Source organism: Copadichromis virginalis, linkage group LG3 (genome assembly GCF_057382275.1).
Source record: "Copadichromis virginalis isolate Kocher_CV1m ecotype Utaka linkage group LG3, C_Virginalis_male_GT1.1, whole genome shotgun sequence".
NCBI lineage: Eukaryota > Metazoa > Chordata > Actinopteri > Cichliformes > Cichlidae > Copadichromis > Copadichromis virginalis.
In genome coordinates this window covers 63,964,509-63,985,278 of record NC_140620.1, presented here as the reverse complement: position 1 = coordinate 63,985,278, position 20,770 = coordinate 63,964,509, and the positions used below count along the sequence as shown (strand labels likewise).

The window sequence follows — 20,770 nt, the reverse complement described above, 5'->3', positions numbered from 1 at the left end:
GTCAGTACCCCCCCTCCCTCACAAAAAGCACTATTTATTAAAACAGGGCAAATCAGTGTGAGGCTGCAAGACAACAAAAAAAAAAAAGCACTGATCAGGAGTCAAAAGTTGTGCGGGTGATCTACTAACAAAGCACAAATTCATGAGCACAGACGCAGCAGTTCATTTTACCGATGACCAATGCAAGCTGCCAACAGCAGCGCAAATTAGTGGGTTGCAAACAAGCAGATGAGGGAGCGAGTAATCCACTAACAACACTGGTGCGGCTTGTTATTTGAAATTTGACAATTATAATACGGTACCAGCACATGTGAACAATTCAGACCGGGGAGAGGCAGTGGAAGGAGAATCGATGTGTTTGATATGAGGGTGAAGTCTGCAGTCAGGCATCTGAACTCGGATGAATCCTGACAGCTCCAAAAGAGCACAGGATTTATCTGCAGAGGTGCTGCTTTATTACAAACAGCTTCACTGTATCAAAGGTGCATTCTGAGATGACCTTTTGAATGTGCTGTACGTCGCAAACAGGCCTTGTGCTAATGAATTTAGTGCTGTGATGTGTCTGTAAATGCTCACATCATCACATCACTTCACACTCAATTTTTTTTCTGCATGCCGTGTGTATTTTTTCCGAGACAAAGGAAAGACTTTGGCATGCAACAAGCTGACACCAACAAACAGGACTTCAGGGAGTCTAATGTTTCTGCAAAATCTCAAATTACATTCAGTGAAGCCTGAATGTCATTGTTGCAAGATTCGAGCATTAATCTAACATGCTTCACTTCCACAGCTGTATTCTCACATTCTCACAAATGTTATGCAATGGAGTCATTATGCAAGAGAAGACGACTCGAAGAAGTGAAACAGCCTGCTTGAAATCTGATCTATGATGTTGCAGGGCTGCGTATGCAAACTGCTGACTAAAGGGGTTTTTTTACAAATGGAAGCTTTGGTGCAGTCTGCAGTGTTTATTATGGACCGATTTCTGCGCAGATATGTGAAGAAAAACACTGAATTACTGCCTCTAATACATCCAGAGCCAGCTATTCTCCCCTTCTGCAGACATATCCCACGTTAAATTCTGCTCTCCTGCATTAAAATTGAGGACCGGAAATAAGCAGGACACTGCTTTAAACATTTTAGGTAAGAACTTTGTGACAACCGACAGGATGGACACCAAATTTAGGCATGATTAAAGCTGTCAGAGACCTAAAACAACTAATTCAGAAGCACCCTGAGATGCAAAACTTCATTCACATGAAGACACGTTTATCATATTATTCTGCAGCATTAGTTGTACTTTTCTTACTGTCCTACATGCCTATTTGTGCAATTCAAGAACCTTTTCTAAATGCATTACTGAAACATACGCAAACTCTAAATGCATTACAGAAGCCTGCAAACCAAATTGAGAGCTGCGAAGTTATTGCATTAGCAGAAAACTGACCTGGGGTCACAAAGGAAGTCCGTACTCTCTCCATCAGCTCTCCACACCAGCCACTCTCTGAAGGAAGGGTGACAAAACATGCGCGTCTTGTCCCTCCGTTTGATGAGAAAGCACGAGAGCAGCTCCATGCGTTGCTGAAAGTCCTCCCATTGTAGCTCCCCCTGGACGAACCCCGCGTTGATGGCGTTGAACAGCTGCTCGTCAGTCAGGGGGTGCAGCGAGGCGAGCGATACGTTGAGGATCGGCAGTGAGCACTCAAAGGCTGAATTGGTCATGAATTTCATGTTACACTGTAACTGGTACAGTTCTGCCAGTGAAACAGGCACGACTTTGTAACTGGCACTTTTGATCACGAGGTGGCCTCTTTCAAACAGATCCAGGGTGAGTTTGAGATACAGGTAGGACCCTTGGCTGCGGGAGATCAGGTGGCTACTTAGCTTGCCGACTGTGATAGGATCGGCCTTGCCGTTCAGGCTAATATTGTTCATGATGTCCTTGCTGCCGTTGATACGATACTGGATATATGCGTTGAGGTCATTGCTGATCTCTTTGTTGTCAGAAAAGTCATCCAGGGAGATTTTGGAGAAGGGCAGGAGGCTGGTGATCTCCTATTGAAGACAAGATAAAGACAGAGCGTGACATAAAAACATACATCTGAGCTTCAATGTACTATTAAAGTGTCAATGCATGAAAAAAAGTAATTTGGTGCAGTGTTTGCATTACAGACACAGCTGTATTACTCAATACCACAGCCAATAAATAAATAATTTAATTAATTAAAAGCAAAAATATTCTTTGCATCCTGAGCTGCCATTAAGAAAAACAAAATCTGCCTGTGTACGTGTATTATCAGAAGAGTTTCTTTGAGCAGTGGGGAAGCAAGCATGCTGAGCTATCAGGCCAAAGCAGACACTTGTTACTGTTCAAAATGTGGCTGTGAGGAAAACAGGAGTGGGGAAACTGAGTATTAAGAGGCAGGGGATGGATGGGATGGTAGCTAGCGGGCAAGCAGAGGTCTGAACTAGGGCTCACATTTCAATCTGTGTCCCAGGGGTTGGAGAAATCAATGCACCTTAATCCTCCAATCCTCTGCCTGTCTGAGGCTAGAGAAACATTGCCTCCGCAAGATAACATTTTTCCTCTCCCTCATCATGAGAAGGCAGCGCAAACAGACAAACACACACAAGCACATGTATGCACACGCTCAATAAAACATACCGAACACAATCCACAAGATTGGGGGGAGGGGGTGCAAACAACACCTCAGAGATTGTCCAGATATTAGTCTAGCAGGCAAGGGCCAATATATCGAATCCTTCCTCCGAGGTGAGATGCTATTTGTCTGTTCAAAGCACAAAACAATAGCGTGACAATTTCATCTCTATGCACAACTCGGATTCTGTCTGCAAATAAGAAACATTTCATGCCTTCATATTTTCTTGTCTTAACAATGCTATCTTGATTATTCTTCCATGATTCATTTTTGCTATGCCCCGAGTTAGTCGGGCAGTAAAGCAGATAAGCTTTATTTATTCACTGAGGGGTTTTTTGCAAGAGACACCTGAGTACAAGCGACAAGTACAAATGTACACGCATAATATTACAAGTATGAAGTGATAATGCTTTAAAGTCGATCATTTAGTGCTTCCAATTTCAAGCTAAATTGCAGCTTATACAAACACTAAGCTGCAGAGTTTCTGAACTTGTAGCCGAAAGCTTAGATAGCAAAGCCATACACACACAGACGCAGGTTTACCGATGGCTTTTGCATATTAATGATGGCCAAATGGTTCAGATAACTTACAAAGCCGAATGTAACCACTGTCTGCACTGAATGGCAATGCTGCTGACTGCTGTGTCCAGAGCTTTAATGTTAGGGGAAACGGTATGAGAATACAGCATGGAGCGTACAGTTTGTGCTTTTGATCTTTTGTAGGAACTTGCTCTAAAAACTTTTGAAGGAAGTAGGAACCATCATCATTAGCTCATATTTCAGTTTCAAGAACCTTTGAGTAATGCAAGTGTATGGTCATTATAGTCTATTGCATGGAGCAGGACTGACAACCATCATGTCCAAACAACATTTTATATACATTTTCTTTATTTACTGTATTTATTTCTCTATTTATTTTATTTTGAATGCTGTGCATGGTCCAGTTATCGTAGAATATCTTCAGTTTATCATTAATTCTGTTATTAAGCATTGTGCTGTCGTTATGTGTCATGGCATGTGGTTGTACGAAGCCCTGTTTGTTCATTGTTTTCATTTTGAATTCTGCTTTTGTAATATTTCTCATCACGTCCCACCGGACATAGAGAATTCAATTTTGGAATTTCTTTGTGATTTTGCAACCATTTCCTGCATCTTACCCAAATATGTGGACTCGTAGCCCCCCCCCCCAAAAAAAAAAAAAAACAATAAAAAGAGAGGACATACAGGGTTTTTCTGCAAAAGACTGCCAACTCTCTTAAAAACTATTTAACTGACTTCTGTTACATTTTTGGAAAATTAGACATTTTCAGTCAGTGACTAACAGCCTTTCCATTGCACTTAAAGGGAACTTACTGAACATCATAGGAGCCTGATTTACAAAAACATTGTCAAACCGACTCCGAGGTTTTCACATGCGAAGTCGTCATATAGCTCCCATTAAAACAACAGTGCCATTTGATTCATTACTGCAGACAACTGCTAAGTGGTTACAGTGGGAATGTGAACAAAACAGAAATATAACAAGAAAAATATGATTACAAGAAAGTAAAAGACACATATGGCATGGTTAACAATGTGCTATCCTTTGCCACAGACCAGCATGTGCACAGGATTCACTAACAGAGGTTATAAATGTTAAGTCTAATTGTTGAATGTTGCCATTGTTTCTTAAATTTGTACAGTCTTAGTTTAAGCAGTAGGATCAAAGCCATTCCTTTGATCCTGACCACCTCTCCAGCCACTCTGTGCTGGGGGAGGTTTTATTGTAGATACATCCTAACTTGAAGATCTGTTTGATGTTTGGTAGAGCTTCCTACCCTTTGTATGGTTTCACTGTGTTATCTTTGGTAAACCATACATTGGGTGTGGGGGAAGACTACCCTCTTTATGACCAAGGATGTTGTTCCTGCTTTTAGGTTTTATGACCCTTTGATCAAACACACACACACACACACACACACACACACACACACACATTCTCACATAACACCCACACACACACACTTACATACAGTGCCTTGTCTTTGTAACCAAAGGGGGTTGCAAGGGGAGGTGTTTTGTAAACTATTGTTTGAAGTTTGTCAATAAAAGGCGGCGAGAGGAGGCCACCAGCGTGGTCATTTCAACGTGCTGGTCACAGACGAGAGGCCTCCCTTGCGCAAGAAATCGATCGAACACTGTTGCCTTGCTTTTCTTTCATGGGAATAAGTCCTGGATACAGCGGGGTCTGAGTTTAGACCCAACATTTTTTGGTCCTTCGGAGCCGGAGCCTAACACATTGCATCCACCGAGGAGAGGGAGAGGACGCCACCGCAACGTCTGGGATGATTGACGTAAAGCCCTGGTGTTTTTGGCTTGCCACCAGGCCGGGAAGTTTGCGCCTGACCTCCCCTCGGGATGGATGACGATTGACGGGATCCAGAGACTCTTCCCATGAACGTAAACAAACAGTGAGTACAGAAGGCCTTAGAGAGCGTCTCTATAACCGTGTGAATGAATGTGGGATCCTAGATACGCGTCACCGTGATTCTGCGTGAAACGTTTGAGTCCCGGGGAGCGCTGGTCACGAGAGCGCACGTGGACCCAAAACAATAGAGAGCGGCTACGGGCTGTGCGTTAAACGTGAGTCCGGGAGCGCGCTAGCCGCGTGAGAGAGACGCAGGCTTCTCCGCCGTTTGGGGCGTAGAGAGTTCTCCGCCATTTGGGGCGTGGAGAGAACCTAGGTTCAGCGTCCGGAATCTCCGCCATTTGGGGCGTTGGAGAGTGTCCGAAGGTTGAATTCTCCGCCATATGGGGCGTTTGAGAGTTTTCAACAGAGAGCGCTAGCTGTGCGTGCAGACGCAAGCGATAGGCCTATGTTGTGTGTGTGCGGGCCAGACGTGGTCTGCGTGAGTGTGGCTGATTGTTGTCTTGTAATGGAGAATAAAATGTGTAAGTCTGCCTTAGAAGGAGATGTAAAATTTATGCAGAAAGTTTTACCAGGCAGCACGCAGTATGTAGGTTGTTGGTATAAGAAATGTGGATTTGAAGGGACATTAGTGGAAGTTCAGTGTAAAATGCTGGTAGAAAGAATAGCTGTAAGTGTAGCAGGTAAAACAGGTAAAGCGAAGCAGAGGAAGGAATTGCAGTTAGCAGTTGCTAAGTTGTGGCTGGAGCAGGCTCAGAAGAGGAGAGAAGCACAGAATGTTAAAAGAGCAATATTGCAAGAAGTAGTTGTGAAACCTGAGGATGAAACTACAGCTCAATCCACTGCAACTACTCTAGAACAACACCATAGAAAAGCATTAGGAAGAGCAAGAATGTTAGCAGAAAGTAGAGTCAGAGAAGAGCGTGAGAGAGCAGAGGCAGAAGTGGAGGAGAGATTAAAGGCATATTAGGAGCAGCATTGAGTCCAAGACAGACTTGGCAGGGTAGGAAACAGAAAGTAAAGTTAGTGAACACAAACGTTACAACTACATATCCATCCCTGACACAACACAAAAAAAAAACAAAAAAAAAAAAAACAAAACATATGGTGTTTCTGTAACAGAGTGTGAAGATGAAGAAAGTTTTTCTCCTGATCAATTCCATGAGTGTGAGAGTGTCTGACGTCATGGTGTGTGTGAAAGGTATCCAGCTGGGGCAGACGTGATTCTGCATGTCACCTGCCCAGTGGACAAAAAGAAATAAAATAGTTGTGTGGATGAATGATAGCACGAAGAGTGTTTGGTGTTTCTCAGTCTGAAACAGCTGTAATGCTATTTTCTGTTTTGGAGAAAAGTACAGTTAAAGAAAAAAAACAGAGAGATGTGTGTTGTTTTAAGCAGTGATGAGAATAATGGAAGTGTGGTGAGAGATGAACACAAAAACATACTGAAAATGCATTAACCATACTAACCCTACATGCATATACACATACAATGATACTCATGAGACCAGACAGCATCTTAAGCATGAGATTCTGTTTGTCATCTTGTCCAAGTCACTAGTAAGATGAAAGTGATACATAGACTAGTGGACTGAATATTATAGGAGGACAGATGGTTGCATCATAGAGGAGGAAACAGAATGCTGATGAGAGGTCTTAAATGAGTGAGTTGAGTGAGCTGATTGTGAGTTTCTGGTGTGTGAAGAAGTTTTACCATGGCACACATTTAGTTACATGAGAACTAAAACTTATTATGTGCTAAGACAACAGGGTTATGCTGTATGTTGTGTGTATGGCTGATTGGATGAATGTTTGAGATTAAACTGGCTGTTTGATTTGTCTTTTGTTACGATTTATCCCCCTGGCATGAAGAACACGTGTCATGATTTAAACAAGGCCTATCTTTCCTTTATTTTCTTTCTTTTATTTTGTTACTTTCATGGTGCACTGAAAGTTTTGTTTGATGATCTCTGTTGAGCAGATCTGCACGATTAGAATCGAAGCGTCGTCGAGAAAACTGTTGCAAAGTGAGCTTCTCCAAAATTAAAATGGGCTCTTATTTGGGACAATCAGGAAACAAGTTCCTGTCCAAAAGGATTCAACGAGGAAATCCAGTCTAAATTATTTTTCTTTTTGAAATGACGTTGTTTTGCTGAGCGTGGAAACGAATGCGACGATAATTTCCACAATTAGCAAAAGAAGGAATCACTGAGTGAATGAGTAAGAATTTTAAAATAAATCGGGAACTGACTGACTGACTTAACACCATTGTGTGAAGTCAACCCCCACTTGACAAAGGTGTGGATGTATCTCTGTGTGTGTCTCTGTTGCAGGAGCAGAAAGATGATAGCAACATCTGAGGTTGCGTGATGGTTTAACCTTTTAAATGCCATTTTTATGTTTGTGAATCTATCAGAGGTGTGTTATTCATGGGCTTGTGGTACTCACAGAAGTTACTGTGAGAAAGTGTGTACACACCTGCGCAGCGCTAACATTTGCATTTTTTCTTACAGCATTGCAGTTTTTCATGTGATTTGATGATGTGGTTTTTAGCAGAACAACTGGTGGATGTTTGTTTCTTTATTACAGGTTTTGTTTTCTTTAAGAGTGCATGTAGCATTCAGCAGAAGCGGACAAGTGACATGAGTAAAACAAATAAGAGATTACGATATTTATGGAATAGTTTATTATGGGCTCATTTGCTGGCCACTTTTGGACCCATAATAAATATATGAGTGGAGTGACTTTGCTTAAGAGAAGTCACCGATTACATTAATGTTAACTGAGCACATGGGATGATCCATGTTTGAGGCGAATTATGGTAACAATAGTGATTTAATGATTTGAGAAAACCTGCACATGACACTTGTCTTGCTGATGCTGAATGCTTGTTACCCTTGTGATATACTTGTTTATAAGTGTGAAGTTTGATTTTACTTCCAGATCTTGTTTTCCAGGCCATGATGGTGAGTATGCAGGCTCCTGGTGGAGCCAGTTTTTAAGACAGGGATCCAGGTTTGGTGAGTTGACGCATGAGAAGTGTCCATGCGTCAAGAGGTGGGGTCCAGAATTAATATTAAACAATGTTTTCTATTATTGTTGCAGTGATTTGTGTGATTAGCTGTTTATTTACAAGTATTAAACCTATGCAAGTGGTGCATCCATGTTCAGATGAGGCTTTGATGGCCTATAAGTGAAGTTCACTGATTACAATGTGGAATAACATTGAGATGTTAAATAATTTGGAATAAATTATGGGAAAACGTAGGAGATTAATGAGTTTAGAATAAACCTGCAATGATACTTGTCTCTGTGATGCTGAATACTTTATTACTCTTATGATCTACAGTTGGTTGCAAATGTGAAGTTGTTTAAATTTAAGACTTTGTCTTCTGTGATACAGGAGCTGGGAGTTAAACAAGCTGAACATTTAAGTGCTGATTAATGTTCTTACACAGGGTTACAGCTTGGAGTGAAGCTGCTCCAAGGGACAAACCCTGGAGATTGTTTTAGGGAGACTGTGCAACACTCTTGTACATGTCTCATTGGGGAGTTGACACATGGCGAAAGCCGTGTGGCGAGAGGAGTGTCATTTTTTTCAATTTGTAGATGTCGTGAGGTGCCATGATGAGAAGGAGAGACTGAGAGGATCGTCCACAAGATGGAAGCTGAGGCCTGGAGGGAGTCTTCAGGAGGATCGGAGATCACCTTCAGCACAGAGAGCTGTGCTACTGGGCTTCCAAAGGATTGTCACAAGGAGACTTTCAGCGTTGGAAAATGGAACCTGAGGGAGCGTGCCAAGCTCCAAAAAGTGACAGCGCAGAGGAGGTCCAGCGATGGACTTGTGGTTCTGTGAACAGCACAAATGCCAGGTGACTGTAAAATAACTAACAGCACTTTTTCCACAAGTGAAGCCAGTAACTTACTATCCTAAAAGATTAGCTCTAGTTGCTCGTGCTTTACCTCCATGCGTGAGATCAGTATGTGCAGCAGCTTAAGCTGTACAATGTTTCAATAGTTTATTTCACCTTTTGCAATTGTTAGTTCCACACGAGGTAGATGTTTACTATTGCAGACTAAACTTACATTTCTGTCACCTACAAGACACTTGTCTTTAATGTTACTGTTACTCTCACAACCACACATATTACCATAAAGTGGTGCAGAATTCTGAATCTGTCAAACCCTTTTTGCCAACGGAGGAGGACACTTCTCATGAGTGTAGAGAGCGCGAGGAGAAGACGTGTAAGCTGAGGGATGACTTAATAGATGTGCCACTCGTTGAGGGAAAGGTTTGGTTTGTTGATGATTTGAGTTTTACAACAGCAGAGGGACAGACTAGAACACGTTTTACTGTAGCTGACAGTGAGAGAGAGTTATCTATGTAGGACAACTAGCATGTTTCATGTTTGCTTGAGCAGCAGAGATGCTAGCTTTAACGGAAGCGTGTAAAGCTGTAGAGAGACAATATACACTGATAGGCAGTATACATTTGCTACTGTACATTTCTTTGTAGTGCAGTGAGTGAGACGAGGTGTGACAACCTCTACAGGGAAACCTGCAGAACACACCAAACTCTTGCAAATTCTGCTGGATGCAGCGTTATTAACCAGTGGAATTGCCGTTTGTAAATGTGCAGCACACATGTGAGGGAAAGATCCGGTTGCATTAGGGGAAGTTTTTGCAGATAAGATCGCAAAAGAGGCAGCTTTAGTTAAACATGGTGTTAACCTTTTATCAGTACAGCATTAGCAGACATGCAGGCCCACTCACCTACTGCAGGACAATAGTTGTGACTTACAGAGGGAGCAAGCTTGCAGGATGATTTTTTTATCTGTGTGATAAACCAGTACTGCCTAATAATTTGTATAAGACTGCTGCTATTTTGAGCCATTGGCTATGCCATGTCTCAAACAGGAGGGAGATGAGCAGTCGTTATACTCACTCTAGGATTATTAAATACTTTAAAAAAAAAACTTTTGCAGACAGTAAAGTTAAGATTTAGGAAGACAGGCAGGACATGGTTAGACTGTATAGAATAAGTACATGAGGATTACTCCAACAGAGAATGGTCTGACTCTTTGAGATTACACATGTTAGAGCATTTAGAGTTCCAGTCTTCTGTAGTGATGATAGAAAAGCAGAAGAGAGAGCATATTAGCAGATTAGATGCTTGAAAATGTTTAAAAGTAAAGTAGTCATGAGAACAAATGATCTGCCAGATGATTCTGTTTCTTCGCAGGAGCAGAGTCTGAAGTCTGGAGATTGGATGTTGATAAGGCCATGGAGAGGAAGTGCTGGTCCAGTCCATGGTGGGAAGGTCCATATCGGATGCTGCTGACGACGACCACAGCAGTGAAGATTGCTGGAAGGAACACTTGGATACATCAAGCGCACTGCAAGAAGGTGACACACATCCAGGCCAGCTCGGAGTAAGTGGCAGGAAGACCGGGAACAAAGGGGGGGAAAGCCTCCAGGGCCCCTCGTCTCAATCCGGTGAAGAAACCAACTGAGCCACAGGTACTCATCAGAATGGCTGGGAATGTGCTGTGCATCTTCTTGTGCCTGTGGACCCTGAGTGGGATGACAGGAGCGCATTGGGACAGAGCAAATCACACCCAGTACCCGCATGGGTTTTCAACCAACTACTGGTGGCAGTTTAAGAACACAACCGGATAGCATCACTTGGAGCGAGACAGTTTGTTTGGTTGCTTTAGCAACACATCCAGGAACACTGCCAACTTTTCAACTTTCCAATTCCTCATAACCTGAATGGAAGGTTGATTCACCAGTAGCTGGGAAGGTGAACTGCTCTGGTGAGACAGACCTGCTCGTCTGACTCAAAGAATATGACTTGTTGCAGGACATTATACAGTTAAACGAACTGGAAACAGGCCAATTGCCTATGTGTACGAAGGACAATGGATTAGCCCAAGTTGGAGATTAACCATGGAACATGGTAACATCACTTATTCTTTTGTCTTCTGCAAGAAGGATGTAAACAGAGAAGCCTTTTGTCTACATTTACATCATGAACACTTGAGGTTTTGAGCCAAGAAGATCAAAACAGCTGGATCCAATTTCCTTTACAAAGCTTTTTCTGTGGTGACAACAGGACAGGAGAAGAGTTGTAAATGCAGATAATTCACAAGTTGACTCTAACCCCCACAGGATGCCTACAGTGAGAAGATTTGGGGGGGTTGATAGGAGTCATAAAGAAGGGTGTTGACCAGGCTGCAGCTTTGAAGTTAGCTGAGAGCCACATGGACAAACAATAAAGTCAACTGATGCGTTTAAATACCTATGTCTGTATACAGGTGGATTGTAGTGACATATGATTTTTGAGAATGATGATTCTTCTTGTTTGACCTTTGACATTCAGTTGTTTACTTGAAGAAATACATAATGAATTGCACGACAGGAGTAGATCCGCCACAAGGCTGGATAGCTTGGTTACTGTCTGGTCCTTGGTGGCATCTTCTTTTGAAGATATTAATTCCTGTTTTTGAACTGTTGATACTGATTTGCTTATGTATAGGATGTAGTTTACTGTGCATGAATGAAATCTACACTGACACTGTCTAAACAAAGGGTGCATAAGTTGAAATTTAAGAACAATGACAAAAAGGAGGGAAATGTTAAGTCTAATTGTTGAATGTTGCCATTGTTTCTTAAATTTGTACAGTCTTAGTTTAAGCAGTAGGATCAAAGCCATTCCTTTGATCCTGACCACCTCTCCAGCCACTCTGTGCTGGGGGAGGTTTTATTGTAGATACATCCTAACTTGAAGATCTGTTTGATGTTTGGTAGAGCTTCCTACCCTTTGTATGGTTTCACTGTGTTATCTTTGGTAAACCATACATTGGGTGTGGGGGAAGACTACCCTCTTTATGACCAAGGATGTTGTTCCTGCTTTTAGGTTTTATGACCCTTTGATCAAACACACACACACACACACACACACACACACACACACACATTCTCACATAACACCCACACACACACACTTACATACAGTGCCTTGTCTTTGTAACCAAAGGGGGTTGCAAGGGGAGGTGTTTTGTAAACTATTGTTTGAAGTTTGTCAATAAAAGGCGGCGAGAGGAGGCCACCAGCGTGGTCATTTCAACGTGCTGGTCACAGACGAGAGGCCTCCCTTGCGCAAGAAATCGATCGAACACTGTTGCCTTGCTTTTCTTTCATGGGAATAAGTCCTGGATACAGCGGGGTCTGAGTTTAGACCCAACAATAAAAAAAACAGCTACTGTTACATATGCCTTAAACCACACGTTTCCTTTCCAGCACAGTTGTTACTATGAAATCTACCACACGGACAACAAAAGCACATCTCCGATAACCGACTGCAACCTTGTTGTTGTTGCTGTTCTTGCTTTGCCAGCCTCCAGGTGGCTAAAAACGTCACCCTAGCAAATTCACACAAACAGTAACTCCCTCTCATTAAACACTGTTTCACTTTGTCAGAAGACATTACAACACATATGTTGCAGTGTTCTGCTTATGGATGGATGGATGGATGGATGTTGCAGTGTAGTCGAAATGTATTACTTTAAGTGCAGTCACCTGGAACATCTTTCCACGTCAAAAAACCAATTCTAATGCATTAATAGAAGAGCATAAGAGGTGAATACAAAATATCAGCGCTACAATATATTGATTCACCACACTGACAGGGCCTTGCCTGAATTCTTAATAGCTAGGCTGAATTCACTATATAGTACAGCCCACACTGATGGACAACACTCGACCCTGGCTTCTGACTGAGCAATAATAACTCAAATTCCAGATGTCAATCAAAAACCACATTATTATCCAAGGCTCAGTGCTTTCTTTTTTTCCCCAGCAAGGAAAATAAGTTTTCATGTAGTTCATCAGTAGTGTCAAAGCCTCAGTTGTCAGCAGCGTGAATTTAATCCAAGTCCATAGCATTTCTGGAACTGGTCAACCTAGTGTCAGCTCAAAGTGACTGACTCATCTCTCTCCTGCCCTGCAGGTCATGTGTCTCAATTCTTTCCTGAATGTTGCTGGATATGCCTGACTCTGTAAAGAGTAGAATAACAAGCGGGAGCAGCTCAGGAAACACTTGTCAAAATGTAAAAATGTGCAGGGTCTGGTGACAGTGAGTGAGTGCCTAGAGAGGTGACGGCATGTCCAGCTAGACATTTGTTAAAATGAGAGAATTTTGATTCATTTCTTTTCTAGGGTTGCCACAGTGTTAGATTTTCCGATTTAGGATATGAAATGTTCTGGTCAACAAATCAATAAATGTGTTTTACAGTGTTTTATGGATTGGGAAACAGGGCCAGTGTGAACTGTAAGTGCAGGAGGACTGTTGGCTACAACCGGCATACTTTTTTTTTCTGCACTATAAGCCGCACTTAAAATCCTTTAATTTTCTCAAAAATCGACAGCGTTGATGCTTTATCAGGTGTAACTATTAAGTTCAACATCCAAGCATCCATGAAAACAAAATTTATTAAATTTAACGGAGTTAGAAGTTAGCTCACTAGTTCCACCTAAACATGATATACATGACTAAGAGATTTCTGAAAAAATTTAAATGTACAGCTCTGCCGTCCCTTTCGACATAAATGAAGACAGAAAACTAAACAGCAGTGACATTTATAGGGTTACTGAAGCTTGGCTAGCTGGTATAAAATGATATGCTAGCGACACAGCTATGTTAGCATAACATAAACACAGTGAAGCTAGAGGATGAAGGCTAACTTTTTTTCACTCATAAAAGTTAATGTGAGGGTTCCCGAGGGTTAGGGACAAATGCAATCGCATGGCGGGATGCTGTAAACGGACCAAACTTCAATCAGGAGAACAACTGAGGTAATCCATCCACAATACAAAGGTTAGTCATTAATATGCTGCAACAACATGGGAATAGAGCAGCTGCAAGAGAATTCAGCATTTATGAATCAATGTGGATTGGAGGAAGCAAGAAAAATGAGTTGACTTATCTGACTGTTTTGTTTCGCTTAATGCGCCTTATAATCCGGTGCGCCTTATGGTCCGAAAAATACAGTATATTAAGTAAGTGAAAACTAGCACTAATAACATTAAAATATATTAAAAGGTAAGACTGTAAAAGCACTTAGTTAAAGATGCTTAGTTAAACCAGCCTGTGCAAATTTCATTCAATTTGTATAAAAAAATATAACAACAGAAGTCTTGAGTGTTCAAACTTTTTGATAAGCTTCAGCTCAGAGCGCTTGGAAAGCAGATAGTAGAGGATAAGAGCAGACACGAAACTGGTAATTAAGTTAAGAATCAAGCCCTTAACAGCTTGCCTGTATCCAGTACTTCACTCAACAGTGTAACAGCCAAACTGCACCTGTGTGAGTTCATTGTGGGAAGCGAGTCTCTGAGTGTGTGAGAGAAGCAGCTGCAGCAACAGAAGAGTGAATGCCATTAGCAGTAGTTACTTTAATCAGCCGTAAAGTGTGCGGATAAGCAGAGTAGTTACCGAGAGGGAAGAAAGAGTGATAAACTTTTTAAAACTAAAACTCATCACCAGTATAATGTGACATCTGTAATTCTGACTCGAGGTGATTATAACAGTGAATATTTTGTCATCTGAGTGAACTCAGAGCCATGCTTTATAAGTTCTTTCTTACCACCAAGTTGATTCGAACAGTGACAACCAGTTTTAGCCAGGAGGGGAACTTGGCAATGATTTTTGTGATGAAGGATGCAATGGTGTCTCCATAGTCTGGTTTGTGGAACTCCGCTTCATTCAGCCCGTCTATTAAGATTATGTAATCTTCCTCTGGAATCCTTCGCTCTGCAAAGACATTTACAAATAAACTAAATATTAAAATACTATGAAATGAGATTAGTGGTCTCATACACGATGAAAATGAAATAGTGCAATATACAACTACAGTGTTTTACCTTTCCGAAGGTTGGCCAACGGTTCCAGGACTCCTCTCCGGAAAGCAGCCATGGGGTCTTGGACACAGGAGCGCAGACTGAGCATGCTCTGGAGGTGGGGCTCTTTCAGCAACAGCTCCCGGTACGCACTCAGTTGATGAGCTCTGCACAGAAGGGCTGCGATGCTGTGCACAAATTCTGGGACCAAGCAAGTGTACGTGTTATCTGCCTGGCAATAATGATAAGCCACCACCTGGAAGACAAAAGGAACGAGAACAAACGCGAGTGAAGCCATTGCTTTTTGAGAATCAGGAAGAATTAAAAATATGATTCACTGACTGATGGGTACATTTGATAACTTTAAAGCGTTTACAAACACCAACATCTCTGGTGACTGAAAAACTACCATGACAAAGTAAGTAAGTGAGGCTTTTGATACCAACAAGCCTCCATAAAACTACATATTATCTCTACAATGTCAAAGACATGATTTTATCCTTTCATTATTTCACACAGAAGGGATGATGAAGAGATTGGGCAACGGATGAAAAGCTATAAAAAGAAGTGAGTAGATCCCAGGTGGATATCTAAAGGTAGAATCTTCTGTACCTGAGCAGGTTTCCGCAGCATTCAAAGGAGGTCTGATTTAAAAGGAAAATGTAGGGACAGAGGTGGAGAAGAAGGAAGATGACTGTACTAATTACAGTCCAACCTGGAGGAGCTGACACACTTCCAGGCCCACAGGAGGAGGAGCAGGTGATCGGTTCCTCTGACGGCTCAACCTCAGCTGTTGCTGTTTAGTTCTCCACAGAAAACCGATGACCAGCTTCTAGAAAAATGACTAAAGCCTCAAGATATGAGACTTTTTTTTTTAACATTTAGCATCAATAAATGTTTTGGACCCAAACTTCTCCCCACAGCACAGATCTAAATGCATATTTATGGTTCTTTCTTTTTCAAATAATAACATATAACTCACATGCCAATAAAGGCACAATTAAAGCTAGCGCAAATTAGAAAAGAGGGAGGTAAGATTTTAAAAATTATAGCTGAACTCCCTGGATGTATATAACCCATCTTTAGTAAGGAAAACATGTGACATCCAGTCAGAAGATGGACCAACTGAAACAATAACACAACCACTGATTCACATCTTCTCCAGAAACTGTCAAAAATCACGACCACCAGAATTTTTCTCTGATGTTATGCTTTAGCCTAAAAGCAGCAAACGTCTGAGAGAAGTCCGAACACTCCTTTCTGTCATTTTTGCGTCACGCGTTTTTTGAGCTTCATCACAAATGTGACATAACAAAGAGGGAAACTGATATATTGAATGCCTATTATTGTACAAAGTCAAGTAACCTGCTGTGTGCATGAACACAACTCTTAATAAGCCCCCTACTGCAGTGATGATTTAATTTAGCATACAAGTCACGCAGACTACCGCCTCATCAATGAGCAATACGAATCTCGACACACGATGATGCAAGGCTCTGCAGTCAAACCTCGGTAGCTCATCTGCTGGCAAAACAATAAATGCATTTTCAGAAATGTTACCTAAAGGCACGTCTCGATAATAAGAATAAAGCAGAAAGGGTAGCAGCCTCAGTGCTCCTGTTATGAGACCACTTTTAAATCAATGATTAAAAAAGCACTGGCAGAATCTGACAGAAGCTGCTCAGCGTTGCATCACACATCACAGGAACAGAGCCCCTGTGAAGGTGCCTATTGGAAACACTTTTCACCATAATTGGCTCAAGAGATACTGCTTGAGTTTCACAGACATTTACATGAAGCTCACTGCATTACCCTAGCTGTCTGGTGCATGAACTGTCCCCTTTGACAGGGTCACTAATTAGGAGGCCTCCCTGACAGGATAAGAGTATTAAATTCTAAAGGTGTTAGAAGGACAACAGGTTGTAATCAGTACCATTAAACGCAGCAGAATCAGTAGGAGACGTCACATCCACTGAGAAAGTCCTTCACAAAGCTGCCACCTATTAAATTACCTTACAACCTACCATCACAGCACTATTCAAACTCAACTGACTACAACAGTGGATCACAAATCTTCTCTGAATCCCGGTGGCCCCCAATCATCTTTATTAGACCTGCTACAAGGCAATAGCAGTGCCAAAGTCATCAAATGGTGCTTTTAGCAAGCAGTATTTCCAAAATGTAGTGAACGTGCACCTGCTATGTGACTGAACCCTCAGCAACACAAGAAGAGGTGGTGCGAGTAAAGATGCGGGAGTGAAAAATCGACAGAGAAATTTCAGTGGAAACAGAGCGAACAATTCCAAAACTAAAATAAAAGAGTCGTAGGCAAAAACCGCACACTGCTTAGTCGGCGTGCATCGAGAGAGGAACATTTTAAAGTGAAACATCGAGGACTTGTCTGTCCACTTCACAAGTCTGAAAGAGAAAGATGTGCAGAAATATGCTCAGTGTCTGGTATGCATGTTTTGGGGGGGGGGGGGTTTCGGTCACAGACAAGTGGTTAACAATGTTACTGACGGTGTGGGGGAGTAACAGAACACATGTAAAGCTGTTACCGTGCAGTACTTTATATCTTGTGAAAAATGTTGACAAGCTTATACAAGAAAACACTTAATCTTCTGCTCAACAGCGCTGACACGTAAACTTCCCAGAGAGGCAGTATTTAGACTTTATTTTGCGATCCTTGTAACGCCAGAAAAATCAACAGATGGAATATTCATCTGTCAAAAAAGTAAGCACTGTCCTCAGTAGTCAGTGTTGCTCCGCTTCATGGAATTTTGAGGATCCTTATCATGTTCAAACATCCCAGTTCAACACTTGAACAGGCGGCCTTACAATATATTTAAGCACCTATTTGAAGTTGACACAGGAACGGATACCAACCAGTAATTAAGCAGTAGTAGTGCCATACATGTCGGTATAACTGATAGCCGCCTAGATAAATGGTGTTGCTATTTGAAACGTGTGTTGATGTTTGTAAATTCCTAAATGACGTCTAATATTGATGAAGCTGGCTCTGTTTGACGTTGGTGTGTGTTTACATTCTGTGCTCTCAGGTCATGGCTGACAGGGCTCGCTGTGGGTTGTTGCTCCCTGAGGAGGTTCTAATCACTGACTAGTAAACTGCAACCTACCCTTATTGTTATGTATAATTTTATGCATCATTCAACAGAATATATCACAATTATCTGTGGTCACTATTAAAGAGGAGTTTTCAGAAGTCAGACTGAAGCTGTTGTAGAAGTACTTGGTAAAACCTGAGATGCTTTTTGGTCGATTTTCCTTCTTTTTCCTTTTTTTTTTTTTTTTTTTTTTTTAAAAGAAAGGAAGAAACAACAAATCCATCCATCAAAAACAAAAAATAATCTACTCACTGTTGAAAATTGTTAAAATTACTTTTTTTGATCCAGTGCACACACCAAACATTTTTTCCCTGAGTAAACACCACCATAACTAGTGCAATCTTTTTTCAGCTTCTTTGATTCCTGCTTCTTTGTTACTGTGAGCTCTCTTAGATGTTGAAAGGCGCACCTTTGCAGCCAGGCGTTTGACAGCCTCCTCCCTGTGCCGCTGCATCTCGGGAGTTCCTGGGCAACTGCTGGTCCTCAGTGTGTTGGCAGCACTGGATGGTGGAGTGGGCTGTGGAGGCTGGCTGAGAGGAAGTTCTGTGCTTTGTCCTGGGCCAGCTGGAAGACATGCACATGGTCACCAATATATAAAGTTATTACATTAATATAAACTAACATCTCTCTATATATGTATATGCTAGCATTAATAACATTAGTTGTGTGTGAGGGCATTCTTTTGTAAGGTAAATGTAATATTAGTCAACTTGATTTTATATTGCCAACGAATATATAATTACTTCCCTCCCACACTTTGCAAGCTAATGTTGAAATGAAATTATAATAACATTAGCTAAACACGAGCAGTTAATGTAGTGCTCACATCCAAAGGCAAATACTAAAACTAATTACTTTTCAGGGAGGCGCTGGGACTGTTGGAGGCGATCTGACGCATGCGTCCTCCATGGCAGCTCAGCGCCACAAGTCGGGAGATGATGGCCGTCTTCCCATACCCCACGCTGCCCACCACCACAGCACCGTGGTTCTCTGTGGACTCGCCGGCCTTCAGGACATCTTCCAGATGCTGAAAGAGCCAATCTCGGCCCACAAACACAGAATCTGTGGTGATGCTGGGAACCTCGAACAGCAAAGGTTTGAGCATGATGTCCACAGGTTTGTAGGGAGCAAAACGCGCTGAAGGAAACGGGAAAAGAAATGAAACAGATTAAAATTGTTTACACTACTTCTATTTTTTTCCCCCATGTCTCCGGGAAGTTAACAAATGATTACTTCTTTTAAATGCTGGAAACTTTACTGTAATAAATCGTTTTCCGTTGCAGTTAACCTACAAACATGCTTTGAGCATCTCCCGCATTCTTCTTCCCAGAAGGAGCCACATACATGAAAAACCCTGAACACTGTAGAGGATACATTTTCAATTAAGTGGAATCAGAGTGAAGACCTGAAAGAGGACTCTTATCTGGTCTACTTCAGCACTAATTAGATCTCATAACACTTGTTAACTAACATCACTAAATGACTGCTACCTTTAGTGCTAATGCACCTTTCAACATTACAACTATCACTGCTGTTAGCTGCTAGTGTTTTCACCTTGCGAGTTTGCCTGTGTTCACAAAAGCCTATTGTAATTGGAGGGGCAGTTGAGAGTGTTTATATTGGCAGGTGTAGGTCTGTTTATGTTTCTAGTGCCCTACAATGAAACCAAAAAGCGAACGAGCTGGTTCTGAGACACTTGAAATGATCACCACCTTCTACTATACCAGCAAAATAAGTACAGTGTTTGAAAAACTTGAGCAAAAGGAGTATCGACCGGAACTAGAAAAAGAGTTATCTTTTATTAACCTCTCTTTATTGGATCCCCTTAGATTTCAAATCCATCTTCTTGAATATAAAGCCCCTAATGACCATGACTTGCTTTTTCAGTATCCTAAGCCGGAATGACAAGCAGAGGCTAAAGCTGCTTCGCTCCTGTGGAACCAGCTGGCTGTTTAGGGTTGGGAGCCAAACCCAATCTCTAATTTTAAGATTAGCCTCAAAACCTTTCATAGATTTATAGTTAAAGCTCGCTCAGCTAACGTCTGAATCACCCCTTACTTATTATGCTGCGACAGGCCTTTGCTTTCAGGAGGCCTCACATGGTGCACCGACATCCTCACCTCTTCTCCATTTCATTGTTCATGCATGTCAGTTTGTGTATTCTCTCTCCCACAGTTGAAGCTTTTCTCCTTCTCATCTTTTTTTCCCCCTTTCTTTTCACTCTCCTCTCATGGCAATCAAACGAGTGCTGCTCATCCCGAGTCTAGTTCTGTCGGAGGGTTCGCCCAGTCAAAAAGGAAGTCACTAAATGTTGCTCAAATCAGAACTGTAAGGTCCTCAGCGTACTAGGTTGAGTTTCCTAAGATGGCACATGTTGGGATTTTTGCAATATATGAATACAACTGCAATGAACTGCACTGAAATGTTGACCTACTGTTGCAAAATTTAGGTAAAGGTGGTGCCATCACACCCAAATCTGAAAAACAAATACCATAAATCATATAGATAGGGCTGGATCAGCTGACCCTGAATCCTCCCTTAGGTATGCTGCAATAGGTGTAGGCTGCTGGGGGATTCCCATGATGCATTGAATATTTCTTCTTCAGTCACCTTTCTCCCTCAAGATGTGTTAATAGACCTCTCTGCACTGAATCATACTTGTTATTAATCTCTGGCTCTCT

General features: G+C 41.7%; 1 protein-coding gene and 1 long non-coding RNA gene across 2 annotated transcripts in view; one reads left to right on the top strand and one right to left on the bottom strand.

The window, feature by feature from the left end:
- The window catches only part of LOC146716590 (protein TANC1-like), a 33,809-nt gene that overhangs the window by 2,949 nt on the left and 10,090 nt on the right, over positions 1–20,770 (bottom strand). Inside the window, exons 4-8 of the mRNA XM_085441642.1 lie at positions 18,945–19,226; positions 18,499–18,653; positions 14,989–15,220; positions 14,712–14,878; positions 1,448–2,055 (exon numbers count right to left, since the gene is read on the bottom strand). Coding sequence (XP_085297768.1) covers positions 1,448–2,055; positions 14,712–14,878; positions 14,989–15,220; positions 18,499–18,653; positions 18,945–19,226 — 1,444 coding nt within the window. The remainder of the gene's footprint in view (positions 1–1,447; positions 2,056–14,711; positions 14,879–14,988; positions 15,221–18,498; positions 18,654–18,944; positions 19,227–20,770) is intronic.
- Positions 4,300–12,245, top strand: LOC146716591 (uncharacterized). The gene is made up of 2 exons (XR_014919189.1): positions 4,300–5,110; positions 8,677–12,245. It is a non-coding gene; the product is annotated as an uncharacterized LOC146716591 (long non-coding RNA).